Source organism: Poecilia formosa, unplaced genomic scaffold (genome assembly GCF_000485575.1).
Source record: "Poecilia formosa unplaced genomic scaffold, Poecilia_formosa-5.1.2 Scaffold269, whole genome shotgun sequence".
Classification (NCBI taxonomy): Eukaryota; Metazoa; Chordata; class Actinopteri; order Cyprinodontiformes; family Poeciliidae; genus Poecilia; species Poecilia formosa.
The window spans coordinates 826297-838508 of NW_006800208.1; the positions used below are offsets into that span (position 1 = coordinate 826297).

General features: G+C 39.2%; 2 protein-coding genes across 6 annotated transcripts in view; both read right to left on the reverse strand.

The window, feature by feature from the left end:
* clip1b (CAP-GLY domain containing linker protein 1b) overlaps nucleotides 1-8229 on the reverse strand; it is a 32304-nt gene extending 24075 nt beyond the window's left edge. For 2 of the 5 annotated variants that reach the window (XM_007570852.2, XM_007570848.2), the window contains exons 1-7: nucleotides 8091-8218; nucleotides 4763-4955; nucleotides 3861-4241; nucleotides 3470-3603; nucleotides 3199-3323; nucleotides 2217-2418; nucleotides 1247-1444 (exon numbers count right to left, since the gene is read on the reverse strand). In XM_007570852.2, the coding sequence (XP_007570914.1) occupies nucleotides 1247-1444; nucleotides 2217-2418; nucleotides 3199-3323; nucleotides 3470-3603; nucleotides 3861-4241; nucleotides 4763-4871 (1149 nt within the window). In that variant the 5' untranslated portion in view covers nucleotides 4872-4955; nucleotides 8091-8218. Of the gene's footprint in view, nucleotides 1-1246; nucleotides 1445-2216; nucleotides 2419-3198; nucleotides 3324-3469; nucleotides 3604-3860; nucleotides 4242-4762; nucleotides 4956-7592; nucleotides 8048-8090 lie in introns of those variants that run through there. The other 3 variants (XM_007570850.2, XM_007570849.2, XM_016681097.1) reach the window with 3 other exon arrangements.
* Nucleotides 8230-9484: 1255 nt separating this feature from the next.
* LOC103151029 (hydroxycarboxylic acid receptor 3-like) lies at nucleotides 9485-12152 on the reverse strand. The gene is made up of 2 exons (XM_007570857.2): nucleotides 10801-12152; nucleotides 9485-10705 (listed from the first exon to the last, which is right to left on the reverse strand). The coding sequence occupies exon 1, from the start codon at nucleotides 11816-11818 to the stop codon at nucleotides 10829-10831; it is 990 nt and encodes a 329-aa protein (XP_007570919.1). The 5' UTR covers nucleotides 11819-12152; the 3' UTR covers nucleotides 9485-10705; nucleotides 10801-10828.
* Between the last annotated feature and the right edge of the window lie 60 nt (nucleotides 12153-12212).

Here is a 12212-nt window from a genome sequence, read left to right on the forward strand (position 1 = left end):
TGCTGTTCACCTGGTTAAAATATGACTGTAAATCCAAAGAAGTTAGAAAAATCTGATTCTTACATGAATCAGATGCCACAGTAGCGGGATTCATTCACTGTGATTTGAAATGAGTGTGTTGCGAGGAAGTCAAACACGAATCAGGTGCAGAGGCAACGACCCGGTGCTTAATAACATGAAGAAAACTAAGAAAATGATCATCAAATTAAAGCGAATCGGGTTTCAGAGACGCACTGGTTGGTGTCTACAGTTAGAGCCAGATAACAGACAGTAACTTTAAAGGCAACCATGACTGGATTCTAAAATGCACAAGACAAACATGGCTTAGTCAGGACTGAAGAACATGAGGTTTTATATTTAAAGCTGCTATAAGATGGTGAGTATTTGTGGTCTACTTTGAGTCAAAGAATTAGATACTGAAGACATTTTTATTTTAAACCAAAGAGTTTCACTTAAGGATTTGACAGATAAAATATTTATTGTAGTTTGCCTTAAAGTAACAAATAATTTGGAGTTATTATGGCAATTTATCTATTTAGGGATAAAGAGGGATGATTACATATGAACATCTCACAAAACTTTTGGGCTTACTTTTCCTTGTCTGTCACATAAAGTCCCAGTACAAACCAATGAAGTTAGAGGTTTTCAATATGAAAAAAAATAAGGCACTAGAAAACTTGGACAAAAGCTGTTTATTACTTGAGATATTAAATTAAATTGGATTAAGATATCCTTATTTTTACTGCCAGGTAAACAATTTCAGTATTTATATTGGGCTCAATATGTTTTTCTAATAAAATCTACAATTAATTTTCTTTAATATTTGTTCTTTAGTAAGAGTGCTCAGAATTTTTTTTTCTAGGGAAAAAAATTCCCCAGAATTTCCCCAGAAATTTTCTTTAAAATAAAGAAAAAATATTTTCTTTATTTTAAAGAAAATATTAATTTTCTTTAATATTTATTCTTTAGTAAGAGTGCACAGAATTTTTATTTCCCTGGAAAAAATTTTTCCCCAGAAAAAAAATTGTGGGAAAAAAGCCCATCTTTGCTCCGTGCTCACTCATTACATGTAACACCTCAGGAAATAAACATAATGGATGCTGCTTGCTTTGATAACTCCCCAATTCAAGCCTGTAATACCAAGCATAGTAAACAGGCAAGAAAAGCATTGAAGCTATTTGTTTAAGTCATGCGTTTATTTTTCAGGTTTTCTGAAAATTCTTTTGATCAAGTGCAGAGAGCTCACCTGATCCCGCCCTTTCCTCAGCATAGTCAGCTCCTGCACAACCTCTCCGGCGCGGCTGGTTGCCTTGGCGACCTCGCACCTCTCCAGGTCCCTCTCTGCCAGCAGCTGTTCAATGTGCTGCTGCTTCTCCTTCAGCGCCTCCTGCAGCGCCGTGGTGCTCGAAATCTTCCGAGCGTACCGCACAGATGTTTCTGTCAGCTGGAAGACAACCCAAATGCGCTTCATTTTGTGAGTTGGTAAACATTTGCAAAGTGAATAAAGTTTTTGCTTTTTTTTTTTTTTGGTAAATATTACAATTTAAAGTCATAAAGGGAAATAACTGTTGCACAGGCCCAATTAAAACCATTTCTCTGTGAATATTTTTGGAAACTTTAACAAGAAACTGGTATCTATTAATGTTTTAGTTAGACAGATAACGCCTTTACACCTTTTACTTTTAATACCAGACATTTAAACTGCATTCCATTTAACATTCAGCTACAACTCATGGTTGACATGAAGTTCTACATAACTCTGCAAAAACATAAAAATCTTACAAAGTATTTTTGGTCCAGTTTATAATGAAAATATCTTAAGCTTGAAATAAGACAAAACTAACTTACAAGAAACTTTTCAGATGAATATAGGAGCTTGTTTTAAGTCAATAGTACCTTAATATTGATGAAAACGTGCTAGTCCTATTGGCAGATTATTTAACTTATTTAACATGGGAAAAAATGTTTTGCTATGAGTGAAATAACCTGCCAATAGGTTCTAGTTGCCTCCGACAACTAGAACATCGATATTAAGAAATCATTGACTTAAAACAAGCTCTTATTTCTTGCTGAAAAGTTACTTGTAAGTTAGTAAACTTACCTAGTAAATAAATTAAGACATTTGCACTGGAATCTACACCAAAAATACTCAGTAAGATTTTGTGTTTTTGCAGCGTAGGTTTGTAATTCTGCTTTAATATCTGCGTGAATATTACCAGTCCCGCCCGGCTGGGTTTGCCGCTGATGGAGGAGGTTGCCGAGCTGAGGGAGCTGACAGAGGACGCGCTCGGACTTCTCTTGAAAGTGGAACTCCTGAGTGAGTTCTTCGCCTTGGTGGGCGTGGTGCAGGGGAAGCCAATCCGTGTCACTTTGTGGACGGGAGCAAACAGGCCGTACCTGGGCAAGCACTGAAAATACCTGGGAGGAAAACAAGTAGCGCCTTGGCGTCAGTTTGGCTACGCTGGACGAGTTTGTTGTGCGTCGCTGGATTTTGTTTTATGTTTTCTTTGTGGGTAGATAGAAGCAAACAGAAGCATTTTGTTGGCTGGTAAAGATGTGTGTGAAGTCCTTCTGTAGAAATGTGGCTGCTGACATTAGCGTTGCTGCTGTAAAATGTTTAGCACTGAGATGGTATTTTAGGCTCGAATAGTCTTGTTGACAGACTAACTCCTGTTAGCACAACTCGAACATGACAGCAGTCTTTTCCAATGTCCGATCAGGTTGTTTTTTTAAGCAAAAATTAACTCTGAGTGGGCCAAGAGAAGCTGCTTAATCATCCATTGTTGTTTCCATGTGTCACTTGTGCGTCAGACTAACAGGTGTACCAGAAATGCGTGAATTAAAAAAATGCATTCATTTCATTTAAATAATTGTTTTAAAGTCCCGGTCCTACTTTAAATATAATTATATTTCAATGCAGCACTGAAAATGTAAGAAAATTCCGACCTATTTAAATACTGGGGTTGAAGAATACTAAAAATATCTAAATACTAAAATCAATGCACATATTTGCACAATAATTTTGTTCCTAATTGTACTAATTTGTAAGAAAAATATTTTAGAACATTTGACAGTGCTAAAAGAAATATTTTTTTCATTTTATAAAATCAAATGGACTTTTCATACCTCCTCACTGAATGACTCATCAAACACACCAGTCATAAGCAGACAGAGTTTCCATGCATCAGTGCTCCTCACCTAGTCCCAGCTACAGCTCCGTCATTCTTGCCCAGAGGTTCGTCCAGCTCCACGCCACACCACTCTCCCTTCGCAAAGTCTGTTTCTCCTAGAAACCGCACCACCCCCGCCTTTGTTCCACCGACCTGCGCACGGAAGTTGTAGTAACCAAAGTTTCTTTTAGAATGAAATTATACAAAAACAGACATCTTTGTGTCAGGTTAGCTTAAGCAGCACATCGAGAGGAACGTCCATGCTGCTTGCGGTCAGATCCGTTCAGTGTCTTTCTTACCAAAACGCGGTCTCCTAGCCTCAGCTCCTGTCTGATCTTCTGCAGGGAGTCGGGGTCCGACAGGTTGGACACAGACTCGGTGGAATTAACCGTACGGTTCAGGACGCCACTGGCCTTTACACTGGTGACTGGAGCTGAAGTAGAGGAAATACTTTTCACTGGCAAAGTACTAGAGGTGGGATCTTATTAGCTAAATTTGGCTCTACATTTCCAGAAACTCTACAGCTATAACTAAAATGGAACGGTTTATGTCAAAGTTTATTCAAAGTCAAGTTTAAAATCTAATTATGGGCAAGGCTGTAAAATAAATGTTCAAAGAAGCTTGTTGTAGTTGCAGCTTGACAAAATGTGGCAAAAAAACAAACAAAAAAAAAAACATTCAGTCTGTTACCACTAGGGGCAGCGACAGCCGGTGCAGCCTTGCTTGTTGCATGGGCTGCTTGTACCGGGCTGGCCTGCCCTCCGTTGGCCTCCTTCTCCGGCAGCGGCGTCCTGGATAGCTTGGACGATCGTGTGAAAATGCCCCGCCCATCCTCACACTGGAAGTAGCGCACGCCTGCTACCGACCCGTCGTTCTTCCCGATGGACTCGTCCAGGACGATGCCCGCCCACAGTCCGGGAGCAAACTGGGTGCCTCCGACAAACTGAACATAGCCGGGCTTGCTGCCGTTCACCCAGACCCTGTCGCCGATCTTAAAGTCCGTGTGCACATCTTGTGTTGGGGAGGTCACACCTGACAAGGACTTTTCAGGAGGAACTGGCTTTGGAGCACCTGGAAGGAAAAAATGTAAGAAGGTTATAATTAAAACAGATGTTTTCCTCTTTTAAAGCACATTGAATAAACTTGTTGCATGACAACTAAAGCTTCAAAATGTGGATTTTTTGGTTGATACCCAATCACACTCTGGCAGCAATGACCCAATAATAAGATCTCATGCAACATCACACAAATGCTTTGCCTGCACTGATGAAGATTCACCCACCACCTGATGCCTGATGCATACATGTAGAAGTGAAACTGATGGCTTTTTGATTCATTTGACCAAGAAGTATCTAACTGCTTGGAGGCACTCGCCAAGCATTAAAATATCATTTTCAGGTGAAAATTATTCCAATTAAATATGGAAAAAAACACAGAGTACAAGACTGTAACAGCAGGACAAAAAGTCATGTGATCATCTCTAAATGTCTTCTAAACTTGGTATTGTGCTAACATACTTCTGAGCCCTTATGGTTGGAGAATTATTTGAATGTAATTTGATCAGCATCACTGATATTCTGAAAAGCTCTTACCAGATGACGGGGATGTCCTAGATGGTACTGCGGATGGACGGGCTATTTTACTGGGAGGCTTTAGCCCACTTGATTTGCCTGGTGTAGTGACGGGGCCCTGTTTGTCCATGGTTGGGGGACTTGATTAGGATGGGGGGACACGGCCTTCCCCCAACACCCCGGTCACCCTGTGTCTCAATGCGACTGAAGAAAGCTGCGAAAACACACAAACCCGAGCATGAAAATCAACCCAAAAAGTGAATAACAGCTTTTAATGCAACCCACTAAAAGTAATGATAGCAACAGCAAAAGCAATAATAACATCACTTTAATGATATTTGAAGTGTAAGTTTTTAATGTGGACATTATGAATTAAGGTTACCATGAATTTGGTCTTAAACTTGGCTAAAATACTATAAGGATGCAACTGACAATTATTTTAGTAATCAAATATTTTTACGATTAATCGTATTAATAAATGACACTGTCTGCCATTTAACTACTTAAGCCTTTTTACACAATATTAGAAATAAATTAAATGTTGCAAATAAGCAAATCAAATACATTTTTTAATAAGAAAACTAAAATTCTGTTGCCTGAAATGCAATCACATAGTTGATTATTCTTTGGATTAATAAATGGATACGTAAATGTGCGTAATAGAATTTTTATTTAGTTTTTGTTTTGTTTTTTACAGAATTTGAACCAGATGAAGCTAAAACTATGCCACTTGACAAGTTCTGGGCAGAACATATTTACAGACAAAGAAGTTTATACATTGTAAATGCAAAAATGAATATTTTTGTACAGTTTTGACTTAATTACTGTGTTGATATTTCAGTAAATGGCCTTTTTTAGAGTCTATGGACTCCAATCAACAATGAATCAATCACTAAAATAATCAACTAATTTAGTGTTTGATTAATCATAATTAATGTGATTAATCGTATGAGCCCTAAAATATTTACAGTACTCTGCCCGATGAACACTGAGCAAATATCTTTATCTCGTCAATTTTACCCTTTTGAAACAACCTTATTGCATGAAGATGACATCAGCAGGTAAATGTTCACATTTTCTGAATTAACATTTTACTGAACCAATTAAAAACTATTTCTGACAGTGATGTGTTACTTTAAGTGCGGTAAACCAGATACGCTTTTGACTGACCTCAAAAGGTTTTATTGAATCTATTTGTATTTATTTCTAACAGATAATAATAAAACCTCTTTTACTGTCTTCTCTTCACAGAGCGATAAATCATCCCAGTGTTTCGATGCCAGCTGCTATACAACCGTATGAAAACCGTATAAATACCGTATGAAAAAGTCTATTTGCAATAACCAGTGAGTTGCAAATGTGAGGTCCTTCAGGGCTCGTGCTCAGTGTTCAGCTTGTTGTTTTGTTGTTGGTTTTTTTTGCATACAGTAGGTGGTGAACAGAAGCCTTACCACACAGATGACTCACACTGGCTGGAACAACACACACTCTGTTTCACACACAAATGGATTCAGCACTTAAATGGATTACATTTAAGTTCAAGGAAAATTCGACACTTTTTCACTTACAAGAGCTCTAAAGCCTTTAAATATGGAGAGATCGCAAAATATAAATGCCAAAGACATAATCAAGAACAAATGGGAGTTTTAGTTTGTACACCACTGTAGCACGCTTATTTTCCAAGTGTGAAAATGTTTTACTTGGCAGACTTCTGAATCATAGTCATTGTATTTTAATGCCCAGGGAAATGCGTCACTGATTGTTTTCATTTACATTTGTTCATAACTTGTCAGAAATCTTCCGCAAGCAACAACAGAAAAGTCTTGAAGGCATGAGCATTTCTTCCTTTAACTTCTTTACTGCGTTACCAACTTTCACTTCAGTGTGAATGTGCGTCTTCTGCCTATCTTTAGCTTTGTCATCAGAAAGTGAAATGAAACACCATTCAGTTGACACCAGCAGACTGAAATGCTTAACTTCTCAAATGCCAAAAGTTCTTGAATTGATCCATCTTTAAGGTATAGTTTGGATTACATTTGCCTCTTGAAAAGCTGTCCTGAAAAGCTGTCCAATTTTGTGGCAAATGTCTGAATTTGAGAGTACATACATATGTATGAGACATAATGAGACATGGTGGTGGCAGTGTCATTGTGCAGTTGGGGTGCTTTTCTTCAGCAGCAACAGGAAAGCCTAGTCAAAGTTTATTTTTGGCAAGCTCAATGAAGCTTAATACAGGACAGTGCAGAAGCGGGAAGGAAGTCTACATAGAGGTGGCAAAATGCATGCAGATGTTCACCTTGCAAAAGTAAAACAACTGTAAATATACAGCAAGTGCTACAATAAAATGTTTCCGATAAATGCATGCGTTAGAGTCGCTAAGAGAGCAGAGTTAGCAGATCTGTAGCTGTAACTGCAAGGATACCACATATTTTTTATTTTGTTTTGTTTCAATAAAACCTCAGTAAAAATTAAATACCATAAAGCTCCCGTTGTGATGTGAAGTCTATGTCCTTTTTATTTGGGTTTCTCAGTCACCCATCACGTCAAATACTCAGTATTTTCATGTTTCTCTTACAGGAAGACAGCTAGCTTTTTCATCGATTTATAGAAATTTTAGCAAGATTTATGCAACACATTTTGTGGATTAAAATCTTATTTTGAGTGGTACATCTGATTTTTGACTGAAGATGAACACCCAGTCCAGTCTGAAAGAAAGGAATGATTCAGTCACACACACAAAACTAAACTCTATGCAATGAAAAGGGGCGATCCTCGGATGTAAACATCACCAAGGCGGGTCTGTCTCCCCACCCAGCCAGCCGGTGCGGCCAGACCAAAACAACAAGCATACCTGCAGCTGTCAAACATCAGCACGAGACTTCCAGGTCTCACACACCCACGCTCTTCTGTCTCCATCTTCACATTTGTACCCTCAAATGAGAGCATAAAGCGTTAGCCAGTGGACACATAACGAGACTGGCCCGTGTTGCTGTTGGTTACATCTGGGTTGGGCTCTGTCATTAAAAGAGCTCCAGCGGGATAACTTTGATGCAAAGCGCTGCATCACTTCCAATAAACTCTCCACGTATTCACTGAAACGTTACCAGCGTACAGCGGTTTAAATAAGTCTTTTGTCAGTTAACCCACGGCGCAAACTGTAGCGTTGTTGTTATGTTTTGTGTCCTGTAGCTAAAGCCTGAATTCCAGCCTGCTGGAATGCCAAAGCTAGTAGCTAGCTTCAAATGAAGCGCCGACTACTAGTTAATGTGAGACAACTAACCGCCCAGTGATGGGATGTTCCAGAAAATTCAAGCAGACAACGGCAGAAAAAGTTGCTCTGCAGACTTACTTGGTCTGTTTTTTGTGAATTGAGTCTCTGTTAGGGCTGTGGAGGGAAGGTGCGGCGTACCTTGCACCGTTACATGTTTTTCCAGCGGCTCCCGTTTCCCTGCCCAGCCCCGACTGTCACAGTCTGACGTCACCCTGAGAGATGATGCTGAGTTTGAGGACACACACACAAAGCTCGGACACCTCAGTTTCTGCCCATTTTCCAAGTAATAAATAAATGACCAATGAAGTCAGCATGAAGGATTTTTGGAATAAATTTATTAAAGTAAAAAGGATTCACTTCTGTCAACCCCTGTTATCATTCAATTTTAGTCCACTCCACTTTTGTGTGTTTTGCAAACAATCATGTACTTTATATAAAACCGATATAACAGTGAGTTTTGGAATTTTTAATAAAAAAATGTAAGTTTTGGAAACATGGGAAGTTATAGACATTTTCTTTGGGAACAACATGTAGTTATTGAGAAGGGGACGTAACCCAACTCTGAATGAATTAATACTTGCTGGTGTATCCTGTGAAGTTTGCCTGAAAGAAAACAGATGTTAGGGAATGAATGAATGAATGAATGAATGAATGAATGAATGAATGAATGAATGAATGAATGAATGAATGAATAGGTAAAACTCTGTTTCATAGGCATACACACTCTTAATTTAACTTTGAGTATTTTTTGACCGTACTTCAGCTTTCAGTGCCTGTCAGCATCCCATATCTCATCTTGGCAATAGTTTTCCAAATTTATCAGCTCTCTTGACCAAACCTTCCAGATTTTCTGTCAGACTCAGTTCTTGACTTCCAAAAGTCTATTTCCAACTTAAATTTTCCTCTCTTTTGCACCTCCTGGAATCAAAATATAGTATAAAGTAGCTGCACATCACATATGAGAAAAAAGATTTGACAGTGGATCAAATTGTAATTTTTTAACTTCACAAAATCCTGTCATTTTAACATAGGCAGATTCATTTAAGAACTTAATTGTTTTTGTTGTACCTCAATTAAGGATTCCACAATTTCATTACATTTATTTTGTGAACATTTTATTCATGTTGGTAGTATTCCCTGCAGGGAAAGTTACAATTAGGACAGTTACATTGGTCTTCATCCGCCAGGGATATTGCTTTCTTCAACAAAACTATAATATAAAATAATAATTACAATGAATACAATGATTCACTACATCTCTAAGTTTCTGTATTTTCTGTATTTCAGCACAATTAAAAATTAGGATGGAAAAGTGAAACCTTTATTTCCTTCTCACATTTAAAATAAGTATCGGGTACAGCAGGCAGGGAAGGGGAACAATTCACACTTCAAAATATAAAACTATGGATCTATTTCTTTAAAAATTAAGAAACCTAGGGTTAGTGAAATAAATGGTAAAATTTAAAGCAGTGTAAAAATGAATACCGTTTATTTTTGGAACTGAAATGAGGGAGAACTTGGAAAAAAAATAACTTGTCAACAATTACTTTACTAACCCTAACCCAGCAGCCATAATGAATCTCGATGTTTTCTTATTAAACTTACAATATGACAGAAAAACAATCATTTTTAGCACAAATGTCATATTTTACTCCCTCATTCCACTTTCCTTTCAAAAGGGATGTATCCCAGGGCAATGAGCCATATTGTTTATATTTTTTAAATGACACTGCCAGTCATTAAGTCACTGTTGATTCGTTTCTCATGTTTGCTTTACATTTATTTTTCACTGATTATACATACATTATATATATATATACACACACACACACACACACCAATACAGCACTTAACCTAAAAGCAAGGCAGACAAAATTGTCAACATGAAGCCTTCATTTTTCCAGCTATAGTGACTGAGTTTTAAAAGGCAGAGGTTGGAGATAATGCTTATTGTTGGATGAAATCATAGGTTTTTAACCTTTAGCAGATTTTTTTAAAAATCAAATTGAAAAAAAGTAGTCAATTTATTAAAAGTCAAAGTAGGAGACTTAATGAAAAAAAACTTTTATAATGAGAATATACATATTCCGATTAAGTTTTTAGTTTTGTTGCAGCATAATGACACCTAACCTCAGTCAAATGTATAAATATACACACACACATATATATATATATGCTAGTGGCATATAAAAATCAATAAGACATATTTTGAAGACTTGATTTAGAAAATGTGTATTTGAGACCTAAGGCATGTTATTAAAATTAAGAGACTTAATTTTTAGAAAGCCTAGTACAAAAGCTGAATAAAATGTTGAAGTTCAGGAGAACATTTGATTCTTAATTTATCCATGATTCACGCAAAAGAAAAGCTACACTTCTAATGAGGTCAGTTGTAATTTATCGAGCACGTCTCACTTAAGCTTCACTCATGCTGAATGGAGTCAATTGCTTTCACCAAACGGAACCCATCAGCATTTACTTCGGATCTTATTGTAAAACGCTCTATGAATTGCTTCATATTTCCATTTGCTATTAACGCTGCTTATCGATTATTTAAACTCCCACAGTCCCAGCTCCACGGGTGTCCCGTCAGTTCCCGAAACCATAATAATAATTAAAAAAGCTCAAAACCGCACGCGGGGTCAGGACCGCGCGTAGGCAAGAAAGCTCACGCGGGGTCCGCTTAACGCCGCCTAAGGAGAAAAAAAAAGATCACAAGTCTGTGCGCTACTTTGTTCATCTTTTCTACCTTTTATTACAGCTATAAACTTATAAAACACGTTTTTACTCATTGCTGTTTCACCCATCAAGTGGTTTTAGATGCCGTCACCATAAACGGTGGAAATGTTGTCGGACGACTGCGTCGGCTCCTTGTCGTCGCTCCTTCCCAGCAGTTTGTTTAGCACCTTTCTGAAGGAGCCGCTGAACGCCGGACTGGAGAAGTAGTACACGACGGGGTTGAGGACGCTGTTGAAGTAGGTGAAACACACTGACGTGTAGAACGCCAGGTTGGCCTTTTCGAAATGTCCGCATTCGTCATACCACACCTTTAGAATCCACACGGCGATGCGAGATATGGTGCTGGGGAAGAAGCAGGTGATGAAGATGAGAGCCACGGCCGCGACGAACTGAACGGCGCGCTTGATCTTACCCTGTTTGTCCAAAGTCCTGTTTCTCAGCTGCCAGGTGATTCTGATTGTGCAGAACGCCACGATGGCGGTCGGCAGGAAAAACTGGATGACGTAGAAGGCATTGTGCCAGGTGGAGAGAGGCGTGAAGCCCATGCAGATGTTGAAACTCTCACACTGTGTGCGGTTGCTGTTGTAGAAAAAGTGCTCGTTGGCGAGAAGATACCCGGTGGCCAGAAAAATCAACCCCCACAGGCCGAGGGAGACCCACAAAGCGTAGCCCAAGCCCAGGCGGTTTATGGGGTTTCGCGGGTGGACGATCTTGAAGTATCGGTCGACGGCCACCGCCGTGAGGAAGAAGATCCCCGCTGCACGGTTGGCGGCCAGCAGGAAGAGCAGGATGCGGCACGGGATGTCACCGTAGATCCAGTCCTTCCCACGTCGGTAGTAGTCCGCTCTGAAGGGAAGGCAGAACAGTACGATGGAGTCCGCAACCGCTAGATGAGTGAGGTAGACGGAGTTGGGTTTCCATGTGTCCATGTAGAAGATAAACATCCCCAGAGCCAAGAAATTCCCCATTAATCCAAACATGAACTCCAGAATCAGAACTGGAGGCAGAACCCGGTCCAGGATGGGTGACTCAAAGGCACAGCAGATCTCTGAACGGGAACTATTCATCTTCTGACCCACCAGTGATGAGCAACAACCAGCTCTGAGTGATTAGAGACGTGGTGCACCAGGTGTCTTTAGATGAACAGCAAATCATGTTTGCACTTATGCAAAGGGCTCACGGACAAACATGCTAATTCCAAAGTGGTGCACCGGCCTTATCTGTGGGGAAGTGGTGTTGACCCAAAGGAGCATTATAACAACTGTAAATGTTATCTGTCTGGGGATGGGAGCTTCATTAGAAAACTATTATACCTGGGAATAGGTTTACTCATGGGTGAGCAGTAGGTCGCAGAAAAAACAAGTAACCCTCGGCCATCTATGGGACTCATAAAGCAGGCGATGACGACAAAGCCCACTCTGGAAAAGAAAACACTTAACGCGTCGAAAACATTAATGGAAA

Coding starts and splice junctions, on each gene's coding strand:
- LOC103151029 (XM_007570857.2), bottom strand. CDS start 11,818: ATGAATAGTTCCCGTTCAGAGATCTGCTGTGCCTTTGAGTCACCCATC.